The sequence below is a fragment of the Crocodylus siamensis genome, chromosome 3 (genome assembly GCF_052110815.1).
Source record: "Crocodylus siamensis isolate JL-2025a chromosome 3, ASM5211081v1, whole genome shotgun sequence".
Lineage (NCBI taxonomy): Eukaryota > Metazoa > Chordata > Crocodylia > Crocodylidae > Crocodylus > Crocodylus siamensis.
In genome coordinates this window covers 197,976,824-197,998,365 of record NC_143397.1, presented here as the reverse complement: position 1 = coordinate 197,998,365, position 21,542 = coordinate 197,976,824, and the positions used below count along the sequence as shown (strand labels likewise).

Sequence of the window (21,542 nt, the reverse complement as noted above, 5' to 3'; positions counted from 1 at the left end):
GTTCCTACAGTCAAATGTAAAAAAGCAGTTTTAAATTTGATAGTACAGAGCAGACAGAAATTTTGATGCACTGAACTAACTGGGTAGATAATCAGGTGCATGAAGTCTTTGTTCAGATAAAGAATTGAATTGAATTAGTATCCATACTTCTTTTTTGGTAAATGTAAACAAAAAAACCCTGTCCTTTCCTGACATCCCACTACTTGCCATTCCAGTTTAGCATTTCTTCAAAATAGTTGGTTTTGTTGAATGCCAAGCTTCTGTTTGCGTTTTGTGTATTTGAATAAATGAGACTAAATAAGAAGTGGATGTCGTTTTTAATAGACCCTAAAGGCAAAATCCTGTAAAAACCTCTTCTAATTTTAACTGGTTCTATCACTTGCTTTTTCAAGTTTTCCTTAAGTGTCCATTCAGCTGGGCTTAGTGCCTAAGTTGTGTGTCCTTTTTTCCAATTAGAAAAGCTGTAAAGTTAAATTCAGTTTGGAATGCTCACAAGTCCCAGAATTATTTTTGATGCCCCTCCAACTTCTGAAAGGTTTCTTATAAACACATTAAAAAAAAAATACAGACTTTTATATTGGCATACTAAAAGTGAGTAGTGAAAAGAGTACAAATGGAGCATGCTTTAAAACCAAACCAACATACAACATGTTTCAACAGGATTCATGGTTACCTGTGCCAGTGTTGGATCTTCTGTCGGCTCTGTTTCTTTTATATGGCTCTTCATATTTGGCCTCTTTTCATTTCAGGGGATTAACAGTAATGTTTGAAATTATGAAAACGTACGGCCATACTTATGAGAAACACTGGTGGCAGGATTTGTTTCGGATAGTCTTCAGGATATTTGACAACATGAAACTGCCAGAGCAGCAAACGGAGGTAAAAAAAAAAAAAAAAAAAAAAAAATCTGGTTGATGTAAGTTTTGTAATTAAGACCATCTCTGACCAGTAGCATAAAGGCGTACCTGAAGCATATGACTTGAGTAATCTGCTTGTTTCTAGAGCAGCAGTACTTGTGGTGTTGAGTATACTTCAGATCTGTTATTTTATTGCGAGCCACCTCCTAACAGTGAGAGATGATGGGCCCATGTATTGGATTGTATGCACCTTGAGTTGTAGAAGTAAAATTTGAGAGCTCCTTTTACATCCTCCCCTTCCATGTACAGGCGTCATGGGCTTCTGCTGCACCCTTGAGACTAGTAACAGAGCCAAGGTGTCCTCTCAGATACTGTACCTCAGATACAGGGATGAGGAGCAGAAAGTGGAAGTAGGGTCTTAACAAAGCCACAGAGCTCCCTCTTCCTTGATGGCACAGACAGAGCCTCTACCCATCTGTTTGAAGCTTTAGGGACTGCATTGCCACTTTTTCCCCCTAAAAGCATCAAAGCAAGATTTTATCATGTTCTGGTAATCTGCTGATAGGCTTTTTAGCTATACCACTTGGTGTAACAGGTGTGACAAGTGAAAACCAGTAAAAGTATCCAACTCCTTGTATGCTTTTTAATGCTATCAATAGGCTAGCAGAGGACGAGGAGAATAGTCTAAAATTAGTGCCTTCTATCTGCCCAGTCCACCCAGCATTGGATGTCACAGTGGACAGGATAGGATTGAAATGTAGCAGATAAATGGGGGTAAAACTAGAAGTTAATAGTGCGTTTTGACTGAGCTAATAACCAACAGATCTCAAACAAGTGTATAGAAATTAACTACCAGTTAAGATAAAACTTCCCCAGGAACTTTTACAATAGTACATAATTCACTGTCTCTTTTTTCTTTCCCCACTAGAAAGCTGAATGGATGACAACTACTTGCAACCATGCACTTTATGCAATATGCGATGTATTTACTCAGTATCTAGAAGTACTTAGTGATGTCCTTTTGGATGATATATTTGCACAGCTGTACTGGTGTGTACAGCAAGGTAGGACTGTGCCAATGTACATTATACAATGCTAACATTTTATTGTTGGGCACAAATAAACAAATGCACCATTTTTCTTCCAGACAATGAACAACTAGCACGATCTGGTACAAACTGCTTAGAGAATGTCGTCATTCTAAATGGTGAAAAGTTTACCCTAGAAATCTGGGATAAAACTTGCAACTGCATGCTGGATATCTTCAAAACCACAATCCCTCATGCGTAAGAGGACTTTCTCTTATAATAACATTTGTGAATTTTGAAAAATCATTTAAGTGGAGGTGACGGCTTATGGTTCAATGGTTTGGAATCACTTAATATCTTGGGTGGATCACAAGAAAGCAGTGGTACTGTTCTTACAGTAATATTTTCATGTGTTTTTTATTTTCCTTTTTTACAGAGCTGACTATATTCTTTCTTGGAATATAGGAAATTCATTAACAGTGTCTAAAGTACTCTGTACTTTTAACTATACGTAGAAAGTTAATACAGTTTCATCAACCCTTGGTGTAACATGGAAGATTAAGATTATGATCTGATCAAAATTATTTAAAAAAATAGGTTCTCCTGTTTGGATTGAAAAATCTTACTAAACAGCAGACCTTTCAGGGTTTTGTGAAGGGTTTTATTGTAAGAGAACTTATTTCATAAAATGTGGTAATTTTCTATTTATTGAGTGGTCTGGGAGGCCATATGAGTAGTGATTTTGAACTCCAAATAATACAGCTATATTGCCCACATTTGAATCCATTTATTAGCAAGCTAAAAAGGTCAAACTAAAAGGAGTTAGTAAGATATTGGTAGGGATTTTAAAGTAGGCATAAAGGCATACATCTGTTTATTTGTTCCCTCCTGTAGCCTGTGAATCTTCTCAGGACCAATGGGTACTTACAGACATGGGGGGGGGAAAATGCCATGTCTTTTTCATCCCCCCATGTGCCTTTCAGTTCCCCCAGGTTTTAAAGCTTAGTTTCAAGAGTTGGCAACATTTTTGGACAGAATGCCAAAAAACAGCAGCAACCTCAACTTGTAAGATGTTGGCATGCCAGGGACAGATTGCTGAGGAGCCGCGAGGGTCCTGATCCTTGTTGACAGTGCAGCCCCAGTCTCTTCCCTGCCATCCACCCTGTGGCATGCTTGCCAAGCAAAATGCCTTTGCATGCCATGTTCTGGCACCCATGCTGGGGTTGCCTACTCTAGTTTAGTTTAATTCACCTGTTTATCAGCTAGACAATTAACTTCATAGCTGCTTATTATCTTAATTTATGGCCAATTTAAGGTTCTCTTCACTGTGTATTAATGAGGTATTTAATTTTGAAGAGTTGTATAATGTTTTGTAGTTTCCTTTTTAATCTCATATTTATGGGAGTTTGTTTCTGACTGGACAGGCTTTCCAGAGATGTTAAGTCCTTTATTCTTCCGTAAGTTGTTTTATTCTTTATTTGCTGTCTCTGATTAGTCAGAGCTGCTCAGGTTTTCATCTGAGCTTTTTCTGGCTGAATTATTTTCACTGAAACTTCTTTTTCTTTTCAATGGGGTGTGTTTGACTTCCCAGAGGAGACGTACCTCTGTTTCATCGATGTTTTTTACATGCACATGCACGCTTTCTCTACCATGTATCATCTGCCTCTCACTACTGTTCCTGAAGAATCATGATGCCTTTTTGTTTCCCTCTTCTCCAGGCTGGGGCCTTTCTTATCTTCACAGCCTTCAAAGAGCCTCAGTACTCTTCTCTTTCTATTCTTACAGTGTACCTCTGATGTCAGTTTTTGAAAGCTGCTGTATTACCTGGCAGTGAGGATAACAAGCCCTGTCTGCTTTACTGAGTTAGCTTCACATATATGTTTTATGTCCCTTACTTTCCAAACTCTGGGAAATGAGATCTACAGTGTTTATACTGTACTGAGTTGAAATGCAGGGAGAAGCAGTTATATTTTGTTACTTCAAGCAGCCTTGAGGTGGTTAAAAATGAGTTTAATTTTGCATATGAGACTGATGGTAGTAAATATTTTCTAGTGTACAACCTGAAACTGGTTCTCTAGTAAGAATTTAGCTTGTTGCAGAACCAGATAGCATTGCACTTCACACTCGTGTTGACACATCACTTATATAAAAACTGTGCTGTATATATTGCATTTTATATAATACTAATGGAAATGGCAAAGACATTGTAATGGCCCCATAAATCCTGTATAGTACTGGATTTGGTCAGTGCTTGAGAAGCTATTTTGATTTTTTTCAAAGGTAGTTAACCCTGGGGGGAAAAAAAACTATTTGTGTGTTGTCAAAAAACTTTCATTGGCAAATTTAAAATGGTTAGAATTTGATACAAAAGTCATGTGGTTGAATAGGACTCCAGACATTTGGACAAAATCAGTGAGGCCTTAAGAGTTGAGACTTTTTTTAATGCACCTCTGTCTTGACTGCTTTTACAGAAAGCTGCTCTGCCTTTGCTCTTATATTTAGAGTGTGGGACCAGTAGGAATATTCTGCTCTACAACTTAGGGACTACAGACACAACCCCATGTACCACACACCCTAATAAACCTACACTGCTTGCAATTTCAAGCCTTTGCTGTGCATCCTACTCTATGCAATGACAGAACAAATGTTCTCTTTCTTCATAGCAGTCCTTCAGATATCTGACTACCATGTTAGATAATTACCATTTGATGACTACCACCAGGCCCCTCTTAAGCAACTTTTTCACAAGCTGAACATGTCTCTTGTGGAAATATTTTGCAATGCAGCCCACCATGCGTGTACATAAACGCGCTACTTAAGTACCAGCAACATTTGGAGTCTTGGACAGATGTTTTCTCTGTTACAGAGCACAAGAAATAATAGTTTATGCAGTGCATAGCATGAAATTTTAACTGCACTGGCTTTAATCATGTCTACACTAGAGGAATTACCAAATACGACATATTGCCAGCTTGCTGCTTGATCGGGTTCAGTTGCTAGCTGTACCCGTGCACTTGTTTTGTTCATATAATTTCTGTACATTTTGAGTACTTGTATTAAATGGAGATACAAATACTTCCTTTCTCCCACTTTGTCTTGTCTGTCTGGCATGACAACTCTTCAGAGAATACTGCTATGTGCACTGTGGTTGGTGTAGTCAGTTAGAAAATGATCTGTTAGACAATTCAACCACAGCTGTACTTGAAAGAACTCAACAGTAGGATGAGACTTGAAGCATGAAAAAATTCAAGTGGCTTGGGATCTTAGTATGGAATTTATGTAGGAAACTACTTTTACTATTGCTGTCACATTCACAATATAATAGTGTTAATGGTTACAAATTGCAAGTTTCTATACTTAGAAAAGAATGAAGTAAATATTATACCTTCATTTCCTGCTTAAGTACAATAAAATTTTATTTAAAGTTTATTTTTCTGAAAGTGTCCATTAAAGAGCATATTTCCAACTCTACTTTGTTTTTCTTTTAGTTTCCATTTTATAGTTTCTGTCATTATTTGGCTGCTTGCAGACATTTAAAAAAAAACAAACAAATAAACAGAGCTTTACTTTAAACTCGACCCGCTCCCGCACCAAGCCCAGCACATATCCAGAAGAGGCAGCTAATTATTTGGGCCTGGCTTGCCTGACGTCTATATAGATCAGGCACTTCAGTGGGGCTTTTTGGCACTTTTTCTAATAACTGATTGAATTAGCTTTAGATAAGAGTGCCAAAAAGCCCAGCTGAATCACCTGATCTGTACAGATGCTGCGGAGTCGGGTCAAAGTAATGTACTACTTCTTTTGGTAAAGTGCATTTTTTTGTTTGTTTGTTTGTTTGTTTGTCTGTTTTGTTTTTAACATCTGCAAGCAACCTTCCTATCTACCAGTAGTAAAAACAGCACATCCTTGGAATACAGATGCATCTCTGGTATGCAGTGTCTGTCTTTAATTTGTATTTCAAGACCGCTCAGCATTTCCTATTTGTGTTTTCAAGGTTGTTGACTTGGCGACCCGCAGGTGGAGAGATTGGCCCTGTATCTCCGACTGATGTGAGAGAAAAACAGATGGTATGTTTTGTAAAATGAAAAAAAAATCCTTTTTAAAGCTTTCAGGGGTTTGGATCAAACATGTTTGTGTGGAACAAAGGAAAATGTGCTTAGATTAAACTGAAATTTTGATTTGATTTAGTTGAAAGTGCTCTCATAGATTGCTTTGAACATCACTCAGTTACCAAGGAGCTGGAAAACCAGTAGTTGATGCAGCATTCCTCAAGTGTAGAGTACTGGTAGGATTCTTTGAAAACTAACATTTTGTATAGTGAAGAGTTAGTTAATCTTTATAGTTAAGCATAATAAAAATGCATAACATTAGAAAACCTTAGAACTCAAGTGATTATAGATTTAGGTTTTCTCTCAATGTTTAGGAAAAAAAATAATCTTTCAGTTTTTTTTAATATAAGTGTGTAGCTCATCTAAACTCCTAGCCTTGGCAGTATCAGCCACGGGTTCTCAACCTTTTTAGACTCAAGACACCACTCAGAAAATGCCAGCTCTTAGCTTTGGCTCGTGTTTTTACTACAATAAAAATAAGAGTTTTCTTGTTGCAAAGAACTCAGACTCCAGCGGCTGTGTCCAGACGTGCAGGGGCATGCGCTTTCATTGTCTCAAATGGTGCCACTACTTTGTGCCTCAGCACATGTCCCTGCACGTGCGCTTTGTTGTGGGAAACATTGTCCTGCTTTAGGCAAACTGCCTTTGCCCAGCTCCTCCCAGCTGCCAGTGTGCTACAGCAGAGGGGCCACAAATGGAGCAGTAGAGATGCTTTGACTGGCAGCCAGAGTTCTTGCTCGAGGACCACACCTCCCTTTTGTTCTGGCACGCACCATTTTTGTGTGCTTGGCATTGGGGGGTTTTCCCAGCACTTTTTTGCTACCAGGAAATCCTGGTAGCCAATTTTGCTTTCATGCTGCAAATTTGCAAGGCAGGGCATGTTTTAATATTCCATGTGTGTGGTTTGTTGGACCATAAAGAGGTTTGTGACATCACCAACTGCACATGCCTGCACATCTGGATACGGACAATGCCTTTTTGCACTGTGGATTCCTATTTGAAATCTCTGAGTTTATTTTGTGAATCACGTGTAGGTATTAGTACACCTAAAAGTGCTAACATTGCACCATTAAAAGGATCTTGCAGTACCCTGGGGTTCTGTTTGTTGCAGGCTGAGACAAGTTACACTAACAATGATTAAATATTTTGGAGAAATCTTAGTTATTGAATGTTTAAAATGAGTGGAAGTTAAATGCATGTAAAAATGTCCTCTTTCACAGTTTCTATTACTAAGGAGACAAAAATGTCTTCAGGTTTTGCAATTACTCCCTTCCAGTTGTTCCTGCAAGTGCTTATAATGCAATGAACTTCATAATACTGGAATTTTTTTTATACATTCTTACTTTATTTTATAAGTATATGCAGTTCTAAAGAGAAGCTGTTTGGTATTTGACAACCTGGTGGTGGTGGTCATAGGCATTTGATGCTTTTGTTTAATTCCTGTGAAGGATGCAGTAAATATTGTAGTCCCAAATTCGTTTGTGTTGAACAAAAGTAGCCAGATGTTGGTGTATTGAAGCAAATTACTTAATTTGGGGTTAGGAAGGAATTTTACCCCATGGTTAGATTAGTGTGGACTGTGAGGGTTCTTGCATTCTGTAGCAGGGGGCATGGTCCTCTACCTGGGACCTCTTGACCATATATTGACAGCATTTTATAGAAGCAAGATACTGGCTGCTGTGATTCCCCAGCATTACAGGTTGGGTGTCAGGTCTGTTGTCAGGGTTAATGGTAGTCTCATGTAGAGTTTAGATTATGGTTTGTATGGGATGGTTTGGACAGTGATGCTGCCTCTGTCAGGGGGGTTGAACTAGATGACCTCTGGAGGTCCCTTCCAGCCCTATTTCTCTGACTCTAATAAATCATATACTTTTGTAGTTAATTATTCTAAATGTATTTTCTTTGTAGGTTTTAAACACTTGAAGTAGCCGCAAGAACTTGTATTATAATTCAGTTTATAAAGGGGCAAAAATGAAGCATGGAAACATTAAGTGGTATTGGTTTTAATATACTTCCAAAAAGGGAAGTATAAGCTTTTAGTTCTAACTTTGAGTGAGTACTTGTACAGTGAAGGGCAAGGGGAAGTCATAGTGGAGATGAAACAGTTTTTTGTGGGTTGTTTTAATGCATCAGAGTTGATTCACAGGCTGTGTACTAAATACAGCAAACAAGGAATATCATAAAACCTCTCCTCTTTCTCTTGTGCATCATCAACTCCTCTCATCTGTGTACTGATAAACACATAGCAAATCCGTTAAAGTAGCTAGCTGCCCCAAAAAATGTAATACAGAACACTTGCCTGATATTAATATTATCCCCATATAGTCTTTTGCTCCAGTAGACTTGTGTAGGATCTATAAACAAATAGATTGTGAGCTGGTAACTTTATTTAAGAGACTTTTAAACAGGTTAAAGTTAAATTACGTCACTTGCTGTTTGGAGTATTCCAATCCCTCCCTCCCTCTGGGAGCCCCAAAGGCTGGGTAAAGTAGTTTAACATCCCCTGTCCTCCCCTGCTATAGTGCCTATTCATTTTTAAAACTAGAAAGCTCCTCAGGCTGACAGATTATAACACTTTGAAAGCTAACTCATGGGTGAACTTCTGTTCATTTTGTTTAATGGGATAAATTGGGCTTATTTTTTTAGGATACATTATCACAGAAGTCTGTAGATATCCATGATTGTGTCCAGCCAAGATCTTCGGATGGACGTCCCATTCAACCCAGCATGGGCTCCACAGTGAGTGAAGAGATGAGCAAAAACAGGCCCACAGCAAGTGAGTATTTCCCTCAATAAAAAGAGGAGTGTTTGATAAAGTAAGAGTCTGCATCTATTGCAGAACTTATTCAGTGGAGGTTTGGATTTTTCGCCCCTATAGTAAGGGCAGCAACTTAAAAAAATTACGAGGAAAAATACTTTTGTAGAAATGGTCTCCGTGAGATTCAGTACCACTTCCCATTGTTCATTGTGGGGCCAGGATTTCAGTTTGTTCAAACATTGTCTTTAGATTGCCAGCATATTAGTAATTGAAATCAAGATTGTATAGGGAAAGTGTTTCTTGCAAAATAGTTATAAATTACTAACTTCCTGTGATTTTTATTTATATATATATATATATATATATATATATATATATATATATATATATATATATATATATATATATATATAATATAAATTTTTTTTTTTTTTTTTTTTTTTTTTTTGGGTGTGGAAGGGGATGGAATTGAACATAATCTGGCATTATCTAGGACAGTGGTTCTCAACCTATTTGGACTTGAGGCACCCTTCTGTAATGTGTGAATTGAGCAGCACCCAGTTTCAAAAACTAATTTATAGATTATAGTGCTTGCATTTTTGCATAGGGGCCTAGCAGTGGGGATATTGGGGTATTATCCAGGCAGGGACAAGCCTGAGCCTGCATTATTTGCTTAGTCTATCTCCTTATCACCCTGCTTATCTCCTAATACTTCATGGATACCTGTCAGAAAATCTGGTGGTACCCCAGGGTGTTCTAGCACCCTGAGTATCACTGATCTAGGAACAAAATGTGTTCATGCTTGCTCTCAGGAGGGTTAGCAAAAAGTATAAAGCAAGTCTTTCAAACATGTAGTAAATTTGTGTTGGCCACTTGTATTTCAAACAGCTAACATTATTTAACCTGCCAGTATGCTCTAGTGTAGCTGAGGTCAATTTACTTCAACTCTAGTCTGGAAGTGGCCATCTTTCTAGAAGATATCTGCCTTTTTGAGTTCTCACAATTCTGCTGATGCTGCCATTAAGGATGCCAGCTTGGTTGTTCTTTGACGTTGTAAAGTGTAATCACAATTAAGTGGATGGACGGATGTTAACATATCAAACTTGGCTTACAACAATGGCCTTGCAATCTTGTTCTTTTCAGTGTAGTGCTAACCTGAAAGCTGATCAAACAGTTATATTTAAATCATATATCGGTTTAAGTTGCTAAATCACAAAACATTTGCTCTGTTTTTTTAAACAGAATTTCCAGAACAGAAATTGTTTGCTGCTTTGTTGATCAAATGCGTCGTACAGCTGGAACTCATTCAAACTATCGACAACATTGTGTTCTTTCCAGCAACCAGCAAAAAGGAAGATGCAGAGAATTTAGCAGCAGCCCAAGTAAGTGGGTATTAGTCTTTAAAGGTTTTAACTGATGGCTTTCAAGTTTCATAAGGTTTTGTAACTAATGATTTTAGAACAATTAGAGAATATCCAGTGAACAACTGAAATGTCTGTTAAATTTTACATTAACTCAGACTTCCTACACGGGGGGCAGAAAGCTTTATTGTGACTTAAATATACAAGTTTCTAAAGGGTGGTGGAATTTTCACTTTATAAGTGGGACTGCTTTTACAACTGATCCTAAGAGCATGTGTGGGTAGAAATAAGGTGTGGAGACATAAAACATTTTCAACAACCTCTCACCCTCAAGTGATTATTACAAAGCTTGATTGTCCTGACTATCCATCAAGCAGTAGTAAACTCTTAATTGTTCTGTGTTTTTTGAAGAGGGATGCAGTAGACTTTGACGTTCACGTGGACACACAAGATCAAGGAATGTATCGTTTTCTAACATCGCAGCAGCTTTTCAAACTGCTGGACTGTTTGCTAGAATCACACAGATTTGCTAAGGCTTTTAATTCAAACAATGAGCAAAGAACTGCTCTCTGGAAAGCAGGTGGGTGCCGTCAATTTAGAAAAATGTAGCACATCATTACTGTGTTGTGAACAGATCTTTTGGATATTTTGGGTTGAGGCTTTTATGCTGCCTTGTAGCATCAGCACTGAATTCATGTTCAGTGTCTTTACTTCTACCTGAATGTTTTCTTTCATATAATTTAAAGATTAAACCAAAATGGTGCAGGTTTTAAGCATGGAAATATGGTAATAGCTACTTCTACTGCCTGAGCCTCTGCTCAGGGACAAAAAGTAATGTCCCCTGTGCTGCACAGGCGGGGGCTCCCTCACTGCTAGCTGTGGGCACTTTCTGTTTCCCTTGGCAGAGGCTCAGGTTGTTTTTTGTGTTTTTTTTGTGTTTAAGCGAAGCTAAGCCCAAGATGCTGGGGCAGACACTCCTACAGTTGGGCCTATCTGGCAGGTGCTGCTGGCTGCCCACCCAGCTCAGCTCCACAAAAAGTGATTGGCCACTTTCTTATCCAGCAGCACCTACAGTGTCCTGAAGCTAGGAGATTAACAGAACACCCACAATGTTTTGTGCTCCCTCTCCCCTCCCTTCAACCTCCAAACCCCAACTACAGCTGCCTGTCTGCCTTCACAAATACCATACTTTACCTGTATTTTCAAGGGCAGGTCTGCCTTTCAAAAGCAAGGTGCATATATTAACATGGAGGCATGTTTGTATGCAAGAAATTGTGGTATTTGGCTATACTTTGATAACAGTACCCCTTTGTATGCTACATGCTGGAAGAAATATACTGGGCAATAACTGACTGTCTCCTTGCAAATAACTATGCTAAAGAGTCTACTGCATGTGTCAGCAACCCCTGGCATGCATGAGTGGCATTTTGCTTGGCATGCTTGTGCCTCAGGGCAGACAGCAGGGAAGGGTCTGGGGCTACACTGCCACAAGGATCGGGCCCCTCACAGCTCCTCCACCATCTGCCCCAGCATGCCAGCATCTTACAAGTCGAGGTTGGGGTGTTCTTGGCACCACAACCAAAAACATTGCCAACCCCGGTCTAGTGTTATAGTTTGAGATGAAACTAACAAATTTCAACGTAAATCTTGAATTTTTCCAGGTTTTAAAGGAAAATCGAAGCCAAATCTTCTGAAACAAGAGACAAGTAGCCTTGCGTGTGGTTTGCGCATTCTTTTCCGTATGTACATGGATGAAAGCCGCATTAGTGCATGGGAGGAAGTCCAGCGGAGACTACTCAAGTAAGATTGTAATAGCTGGATGTGGCAGATTTTTAAATAGAGAGCAAGGAATTTGGTCTAACTGCTGTTCCTACAGTAGCTGATGTTATAAAGGAAATAAGCTCCTTGACACATTCCATTCTGCATAGGTGAAAGGTACTTCTGACTGTTTGTGCTCTCTCGCCCATCTCCATGAAAGTTTTATAGCAATGGGAGAACTCAAGACTTCCTCAGCCTTGGTTCTTTGTGGGGGGCAGACGGGAGTAGGAAAGAAGGGAGGGAGGAGTGTGTGGAGTTGGAGATTGGCTTTGCTTTTTTTTTTTTTTTTAAGGCAGAGGTCAAGTTTTCTGTGGATCTGAGAATAGATTTCACTTTTCTTTGTGGATTCATGACATTCTCCATCATGGAAAACAAGCTCTGAGTTTCAGGGCTCAGGAGCCTCTCAGGGGTGTTAGGTAATTATTTTGAATGATCACATGTGTGAGACTGTAGCTCACAAAACCATTTAAAGTGACAGACCAAACAAACAGTGTGTGGCTGGGATGCATGATGGGATTGTAGATACTGTGCCTGATAAATCAACATGAAGACCATACTCAGATAATTCCAGAAGTGACAGATGCACAGTTATCTCAGAGGCATTCTTCATTTTAACCCCTTTTAAGAGCCTGGTAGTACATTTGAAGAAAACATGATAGCTCTGAAAACACCACTGGCTAGAAACAAGCACCACCCTTTTGTCAGCATTCTGGCTCGTAGTCATGTGACTCTGTAAAGTAGGAATTTTTACTATTTTATGTCTCATAATTGTATTTTCTCTCTAGTGTCTGCAGTGAAGCGCTGAGTTACTTCCTTACTCTTACATCAGAAAGTCATCGGGAAGCCTGGACAAATCTCCTTCTCTTGTTCTTGACTAAGGTCCTGAAGATAAGTGATGAAAGGGTAAGTGTCTGTTGTGAGGCCTATTTAAAATCAAGCAGTGCAGATAAGAACTGGTCCTAAGCTTTGTCTGCAGACTTTTTTTATGATTTTAGATAGCTTTGGAAGCATGAAGCCAAAAGATCCCACTAAGATGCAGTAAGACTGTTTTGTGGTACAATTTTTTTAGTCTGTAAAACATTTTAAAAAATGTCTCTGGTAGCTTAAAATTTAGACCCTACATTGAAACAATATTTGAGGTGGTGACAACCATCAAGGGACGTCACCAAGGCTGATGGCAGGACAATTGGAAAAGAATAATGTAACCCTTCAGGAGCATGTGTCTTAGTTAACTTACTCCCTCCCAAAATAAGGAAGTGGTTACTCCAAAGGACTTCCCATAATTCCTAGTTCCCGATATTTTGTGCTGGGAATAATAATTAATTTCAATTGTCTTCACATCTTGCTGAATCAAAATGTTTCAGCAAATATGAATTTCAGCAGGAAAAATATATATATATATATATATATTTTTTATATTTTCCTGGCTTTAATAACATTTGATGGCTGTACTTTCAAGCTGACAGGGCACATAAATCTGGGCTGGTAAAAGGAAAATCCTTTCCCTTTTAAAATAAGCAGGCTAAGAGAGATCAATATCTAGCCGGTGCAGTCTGCATACATGTTATTTTTAAAACAATGCAGTCTTAGTCCCAGTAATAAAATTGCTTCTAATTGAATTCCATTGGGGGTTTTTTTGGCTGTAATTTTGTTTCTCAGTTGGCATTGGGCAGGGCATGGGGAGTCTGAAGAACAGGCTGTCAAACGAGTAACGCCTAATAGAGTAACTTTGTTTTCCTTCCTCAGTTCAGAGCACACGCCTCATTCTACTATCCTCTCTTGTGTGAAATTATGCAGTTTGACCTAATCCCTGAACTTCGAGCTGTTTTGCGAAGGTTTTTCCTGCGAATTGGTATAGTTTTTCAGATATCCCATCCACCAGAGCAGGAGCCTGGAACAAACAAGCAGTAGCATACAGAGACTGAATATTGCTCTGTTACAAGATTCTATTTATCAGCTATGTAAAAGGACCAGGTAGCTGAGGCTCCGTCTGGCTATCCATAGAACGGTTTTTTGTATGGCAGCATATCTAAGGGTTAATGGTACAGCTTATAACTGTAATTAAGGCTTGCAACCCTCCAGTCCCTTGCAGTTTTATGATGGGTTATCTCTGTTTATCTTGCCTGGCTCATGTTGAGCATCGAGCCAGTTTTTAGCACAGTCCTGTGTCAGCATGGGCTACAATATCCTTTACTGTCTTAGACAGCAGTATAGCAACCAATGTTTATGCTGGGGGTGAATGTAAAAATACCCAAAGAACTTTACATAAAGGTTTGAACTTCTGCAAGAAGTACAACTCAGGAGAGCTGTATTTTGAAGGATAAAATGTTTATAGTGAAAAAGAATGGAAATTATTGTTGATGGTAAAAGACATTTAGCAACTATGTCTGATATTCTTATTCTGAAGATTTTTTTGCACACTCAGGCTGTCTGAGATACTGGTAATCATCCTCCTGTGAAAATGTACAGAGATGCAGGTCTGTAATATACTCCTGAACACTATACAGTTCTTCCTGCATTGTTTTGTTTGGTTTCTGTATAATTGATTTGCTGATGAACCATAACATTTTGTTTTTCAAATGCACTAGAAGTTTGGGTTTATTTTTTCTGAGTTGTGACTTTTTTGTTTTTGTTGTAGCCCAAAAGTTAGTGTTGCTGACTTTTGTCAAGAACAGAGGTAGAAAACATCACAACTGACATAACTACTTGTAATATACTTGTTTTAGGGCTTTTAACTATAATGAGCCTTTGAAATGATGATCCTTCAAGGACTGGAACTTGAATCACTGCAAACAAGTCTAGGTTGTGTCTACTGTCACACACGTTTTTGTTTGATGTAGATTTCACTCTGTGTACAGAACTTAATGTTGAATATATTCAAGTAACAAATCTGGCATGGTTTGGGGATGGTTAAATTTATTGGAAATGTATTCATACTGTGAATTGTGCTCTGATGGTTAAATGACAAGATTGTCAAGCATTCTGTATTGCAATGGATGTAGAAAATTTTTTCAGATGGATAAAATGTATATGGTACAGATATGTAAAGTTTTTTATGTAAAAATTCTGTACAACTTTCTGTACAATATTGGTTCTCATCTGGCATATTCTAATCAGGTTATAGGTCAATAAAGTTTTTGAATTCTTTCATCAGTGCAATCAAAACCAGTGTAATCTACAGCTACTTGTTTCACCATTTTCTTTACCTGTCATACTTTTAACTGAATTTGCACAGGCTCTTTGATAGAGCAGCCAAAAGTTAAACTAGTTTGCATAATGCTGAATAGGAGGGAAATGCAATAGATAAAAACAGTAAAAAGATTCATGTGTATTACTATACCACCTAGAAGAACTCTGGTGTACTATGTCATGTACAGTTGCAGAGCAAAAACTGTAAACTCTTTGGACAGGAAAGTGTATGAAATGTCCAACTATAAGATTGAGACAAAGTTATGGGCAGATGGTAGAGTACTAGGAAATAGAGGCAATGTTGGTCAATGTGATAAATGGTAGTCTCAACCCATCCAGCAGCCTAGTTGTCAATTTTTTTTCAGGCTTCATGGCAAAGGCATTCCAAGGACTTTGGCTGTTCACATTTTTCTGTTCAGTGGTTATAAGATACCTACATTTCAAAGCTGTTCATTTGTTTTTGACCTGTGTTGCTGGGGTTAAATATGTGGCTGTGGGAGACGAGGAATGGAGGCCTGCTCTCTACCATTTTGGAAGGCTATACTGCTTAGAGGTGAAACTATTGCTGCTAGCAGTTCAAGGGAGAGATCATTTCCCCCTTAGAGCAAGGCTGGAGGAGAAATCAGTACAGGAACCATTTGTCCATCTTGCCTAGCATTGGAGGGTGTGGAAAGCCAGGAGCCTCGAGAAAAGTGTGCTACTCACAAGAAAACCCAGCTTATACAACCTTCCCTATGTACTGCAGCACAAGGCATATGCTAGCTTGTCCTACCTTGAGGCACAGAGCTAATTCTGAATGGAGGAGTTAAACTTTGCTGCAGTGATGCCTGCAGCCCTGCTGAGCCAGGAACATAGTCTTGAATAAACTGTGTTTGACTAAGGTGACAATCACTGCTCCATGTTGCCTGTAACATCCAGATCGGGGTGTGCTTTTTTTTTTTGGTTCAAACTTAAATATTCTTGGTAATTTAAGCTGTGTTAGTCTGAAGGCAAAGTTAAGGTGCACCTTACAGACTAACAGGTAAGAGCTACAGCAATTGCTTTGAATTTGCAGAGTATAGGCACAGGTTCACTACCCTATGGCCCTGAAGAAGAATTTTTCCCTTGTTTCAGTTACTTTCACACCCAGCTTTACTCTTGCTCCTGTGCATGTTTTATGATAGTTAATCTTGTTAAGAGTCATGCATTTTTCTCTTGTTTCTACCCAGCCAATTGTTTTCCAAATTAGCACCCTCTTTAGGATGTACACACTTCTGACCATATCTTTGCTGTTCTCCCCTCCTGGAGTTCAGCATCTCTTCCCTGTTCTTGGCTTCTCCTGATTGCCGTGGCAGAAATTTTTGCTATAGTAGTAGAGCCTTCCTTTCAACTTCTCATCCATGTTTCACTATGCAACTTTTTTTTTAATAAAATATAATTTATTCAACTTTAAAAATCATAACCATAAATTAAATGCTCAGTATTTGCACTGTCAGTACATTCAATGAGTCAGAAAGGTATAATTAATATCTTGACCTCAACTGATTCTGGAAAGTAGAATGCAACTGGTATGGTAATAGGCAATAGCTTATATCAAAATATTGCCTACAAAGCTCTCACAGCTGTAAGTCAGGCACCATTGATTGAATACAACCACACTGCTTGTTCAAATACCGAGTGCTAATCTTACTCCATAAAAACAGCAGCAGTTCTTTAAATAGGGTAAAGGAGGATACACCCTTTGCCTGTTGTGCTTTTTGGTTGACTGAAGATTTCTGGAGTTTGTTTGACATTTATAGCACTTAAAACATTCACTTTCATTTAACACCAAGTTTATACAAGTTTCAGTTTTTCAAGGATGAAAAAAAATAGTGATTTCTTCAAGTTATAGAAAAGTACACTTTAACACAGGAATAATAAGACATCCTCTATACATTTCTTTCTTTTAAAGAAATCAGTTACACTACAGTTTCTCTCTGAACATGTCACTTTAAAAATCTTTTATGAAAACTCACAATATTTACACAAAATAAGACTATCGCTATAGGAAACCATAAAAAGTGCAGTAGTGATTAACACTCCTTCTGTGATGAAAGGCACAGCTGGTTTCATATGGATTTATTCAACCGTGTGCAGTTGACAGGCCCTGCCAAGTAAAAGGGAATGAGTTTTCTGAAGTAACTTTAACCTCACTTGACTCTCCAGCCATAAACCTTTTCAGGGTCTCTGATGTGCCTGGTCGCAGCCATGGATCTGTGGCTACAGTGTCAACAGAGTTAGGCCGTCTGCCATCTTTGGATGGGAAGTGATTCAAAGTAGCATCAGCATCTCCCAGGGAAACATCATCACCTGGAAAAGAATTGACAACACATTAAAACCCATCACTTCAGTGCTACCTCTTCATTAAACTTAACCTATTTTTTCCTTCTTAGCATGCTATGTTTTACAGCAAGACAAAGAGCTGGAACACACTGAACAGGGAGATGCCTCAACTGGTCTACAAGGAAAACTACTCTGAAAATTTCCAGGGTGTCTCATTGTGATTTTCTGTAGTGCTACGTATGTTGATGTGTGGTTGGATTTAGGCAGAATCTTATCCATAGTAGATGGTTGACCTCAAAGGCCAGTCTTGCTCTCTGATTTTGAGCCTACCTTTATGGAGGCTGTCATGACACAGCCTTTGATACCAGTTTCAGAGAAAAAAAAGTCCCTCAAAGTCCTTGTTAAATAAAGGCTGGCTTGTGCATGCCCATGTGCCCTTTGTTAACCAAGGAGTAAGGAAAAGGTTTTGGACCTGATGCAGAGCAGAGGTAGCTTTGCCACATGGAGCCAGTAAATGCATCCATCTGACTGACTAACAAGCTGCTATGTTTTCAAGTAATATTGTTTGTATCCATTATCTCCCCCACAAAAATAGCCCCTTACCATCAGGAACTAAGAGTCCATTGCTACAAGTACTTTTAGGCCAAGCAATCCTAACAGGGTTCAATCTTGCTATACAGGTGCAAAAATTTGTCATGTTACATAGAGGCTTTTGTCCTCTTAGGGCAGGGCTGCAAGAGTAAGTTAACTGTAGATGAGCAAGGGCAGGAGCTTACAGCAGTTCAACTTCTATGCAGTAAGCACCCCCTGAACATGCAGTAGTCTCATAATGATGCAAATAGGGGAAGCGACCTTGAACTGACCAGGCAGTGAGTGCTGTTAATTACCACCATCATGCATTATCTAGAAGGGTATTCTTGCATGGGTGCTTACCATGCATGAAAGCATAGTTAACGTAATAGCCCTTGCAGAGGTGCTGAAGTCAGACCCCGCTTTCCTGCCTGTGAACCTGCTCACGAAAAAGGGCATTTTCACTTTAAAAATGTTGCCCATTTTTTCCCTTTTAGGAACAAAGCTTAGAGCTTGGAGGTTTGTTTTTATTTCCATCCAAACAAATACACTTCCCCTGCACCAGCTAGTAAGCAATGGAAGAATTAAAACAACTTAGTATAATTAGAAAAGTTATTTTAAGCAAAAGAAAAATGGCTTAATTAGTCTTGGATAATAAAGATTTCAAATTAAGATCAAGTTTCTGATTTTAAAGATTTACTTAATTGGAGTATATTATCCCTTACATATAGAAAACTGGGTACTATCATATTTACTTGCATACCACAGGCACCTTTCCTTCCAAAACAGGTGCAAGTCTTAAGTGTGGAAGCTGATTTTTCCACTCATAATAGAGGCATGGAAGAAACACTAAGATGGCTACTGACTCTTTTCTTCCTGTCCTTCCCTCTCCTCTCCCCCCTCAGATGGAGGGAGGGGGCAGAGTTTAGTCTTTAGCAGCAGCTACAGATTTAACCCTTTCACAGCTGAACTGGAATAGGAACAGCCTAATGTTCCACCCACTCACCCTATATTTCCTGCTCAGGCAAAAGCAGATGTTTCAGCTATAAACGGGAGTGAGTGAGTAAAAGATTAGGCTCTGATCCTGTTCCATAAGTCCATAACCATGGAAAAAATCCTTTCCCCTTCATTCTGCCTTCCCGGAAAAAAAAAGAGAGAAGAACACAATAACTGAATTCTAGTTATTTAAAAAAAAGACTTTCATTTAAATTTAGATAGAATTGACTTCACATACATTGACTAGTAGGGCTCCATGTGGGTGATCTGTTGTCAGTACCACAGTTTGGCCCTTATGTTTTGTCAAATAAAATGTTAGGCAACCTTGTTTCCTCACTGAAAACTTATTAAAAGTTACTTAAACTTAGGATGTGGGATGGGGGTGGATAAAAAAAAAATTTAAAAATCAAATTAGTCAGCTGGTTATATTTGTGGGATAACATGAAAAGTTTGTTCTCCTTGTTTTTATATTGGTGTATATGTGGCTCATGTTTATGCAGCCAAAAACCCACAGTGAGACACATCTTTCTATATAATTCTTCTAAAGGTTCTCCCTCACCTCTCTTCATTCAGCCAAACAAGATTTTTTTTACTATTATTTGGGTTGTGTGTGTGCATGGAAAATCCTATGGGATTAGATATTTTTTGTAAGGATGTTAAGAATGCATTAGGCATTTATACACATACATTTGTCTGCTCCAACATGCTAGAGATCCAGCACATCAGAGCAGACTTAACTAAGTCTGCCCCACATGCGAGCTGACGCACCCGGTGCTGCATCACATACATGTGTATAAATGGTGCACAGAAAATGGCAGCACTGCACTTTTGAACTAAGACACCTTCATGTGTTTTAGTTCAAAAGCACGCTGCCACTGTTCTCTCACTGCTAATGGGCATTTCACCATTTATACAAGTGTATGTACCACAGCACCGGGCACTTTTAAAAGCACCCAGCAATGTGGTGCAAATGTGTACAAATGCCCATTATGTTTACCTAATGAAGGAACTACAGTGATAATAGCATACTAAAGTTTTCAGCACATACTGTAACTGTAACAAGGCACAGAAAGGCCCTTTCAGCTGCTGGTCAGCTCCTACTTTTGCTAGGAAAGGCTGAAGTATACATTTTTGGTGAAGAATAACATCCCACAAATGTTACAAATACCCTTGTAAAAACAGGAGAAGGTTAATTTCTCACTTGGTCATGAGGCAAAAAGGTTGATGTTAAACAGAAAGCCACTTTTATGCTGTCTGAGCACATTTACATGTTCATTAAAGCCCAGTAGTTACTGTGCTTTTAGTTTAGCACTTGCTTAATGAAGTACTAAATTAAGTGTGCAGTAACTAGTTAGTCCTCGGTACAGCCTGTGAAAGGTTTTTTTTGTGACACTTCCTGCACAGTAGTGTATTAGCATGTTTTTTGCCTGGCACACTACTGTGCAGTGTTGTTAGGCTACTGCACAATAAGCATCTCATGTAGACGCATCCACCATGAAATGATTAACATCTTTTAACCCTTAGGGCCAATGCTTCTGTTGTTATAGGAAGAACCGGAATAAGTGAGGGACAGCCCCAGACTCTAACATTAGAGCAACAGCTCTCCCCACATCCCTCAGCGATGGTGAACAAAGGCAACATGCTGTAAAACACTTAAGTAGCCTCGTTACAAAGGAAGCCACCACCAGTAAGCTTAAAACTCCCTCCAATTACAGAAAACCTTTTTCATTATTATCAAAAAAGAGGGCAAACCAAGACCCCATTATTCTAGGAACAGTTGTTATCTTTGCATGATGCTGAGGTTGAAGGTGACGGGTCCTAATTTCACAAGTCCCCTACAAAGCAAAATGGCTGGTGAAGGGGTGGCATGGGGGAAGCAGCACAGGATGCTCTTCCCTCAGTACCTCTAACACCGAAGATCTTGCAAAGCCTCAGCAGGGGAATCTGAGCTTCTGCATGGGATCCCTGGAAATTCTGAAGAAGTCTATTTCTATAGCTATCTACATATTTTTTTAATGAAAGACTGTCTGGTCAACTTACCCCTGACCATCACTTTTTAAAAGGTTAAAAATTTGAATCCAGATATTCATGATGAAAAACCTAACCTATCAAGGGGAAAAAATACACAAGTTTGAAAATAAGATTTTGACATTTGCTTACTCTACCAATTTAGCAGTGAAACCTACACAGCTATTCATTTTATATTAACAGTAAATAAGTATTGTTAGCCTTCCCCTTCTCTCAGTCTAACAATGTTTCTGGCTTTTATGTAAAAGTAAAAGAAAAAAAGTTTATTTTGAAGAGATCATCTGTCACCAGCCACTTTAGATGTAGCTGCACCTCCATAGAAAGGAAGTAATTTGTTACCCTCTCTAAAAAAAAAAAAAAAAAAAAATTAAGATTTTCACAGCAAAAACAAAATTATTTGCCTTTCCACAGTGTTTTTAACCCCCTGCCAAGCGAACAGCTGGGAGTCATACCCAAACCACCACCATAGGCATCCCATCTGGAAACCTCCATCAGACAAGTAGTTTCTCAAGGAGTAGGCTAGCTGC

The 21,542-nt window shown here is 38.8% G+C and overlaps 2 protein-coding genes across 11 annotated transcripts in view; one reads left to right on the top strand and one right to left on the bottom strand.

Annotated features, from left to right (window-relative positions):
- Positions 1 to 15,096, top strand: part of ARFGEF1 (ARF guanine nucleotide exchange factor 1) — a 139,933-nt gene extending 124,837 nt beyond the window's left edge. The window contains exons 30-39 of the mRNA XM_090040103.1: positions 750 to 879; positions 1,786 to 1,921; positions 2,005 to 2,143; positions 5,880 to 5,952; positions 8,641 to 8,770; positions 9,995 to 10,134; positions 10,525 to 10,693; positions 11,775 to 11,913; positions 12,717 to 12,834; positions 13,678 to 15,096. Coding sequence (XP_089896229.1) covers positions 750 to 879; positions 1,786 to 1,921; positions 2,005 to 2,143; positions 5,880 to 5,952; positions 8,641 to 8,770; positions 9,995 to 10,134; positions 10,525 to 10,693; positions 11,775 to 11,913; positions 12,717 to 12,834; positions 13,678 to 13,842 — 1,339 coding nt within the window. The 3' untranslated portion in view covers positions 13,843 to 15,096. The remainder of the gene's footprint in view (positions 1 to 749; positions 880 to 1,785; positions 1,922 to 2,004; positions 2,144 to 5,879; positions 5,953 to 8,640; positions 8,771 to 9,994; positions 10,135 to 10,524; positions 10,694 to 11,774; positions 11,914 to 12,716; positions 12,835 to 13,677) is intronic.
- A 147-nt stretch (positions 15,097 to 15,243) lies between these two features.
- Positions 15,244 to 21,542, bottom strand: part of CSPP1 (centrosome and spindle pole associated protein 1) — a 106,207-nt gene continuing 99,908 nt past the window's right edge. For all 10 annotated transcript variants that reach the window (XM_090040104.1, XM_090040112.1, XM_090040107.1 and 7 more), the window contains one exon: positions 15,244 to 17,448. In XM_090040104.1, coding sequence (XP_089896230.1) covers positions 17,222 to 17,448 — 227 coding nt within the window. In that variant the 3' untranslated portion in view covers positions 15,244 to 17,221. The remainder of the gene's footprint in view (positions 17,449 to 21,542) is intronic.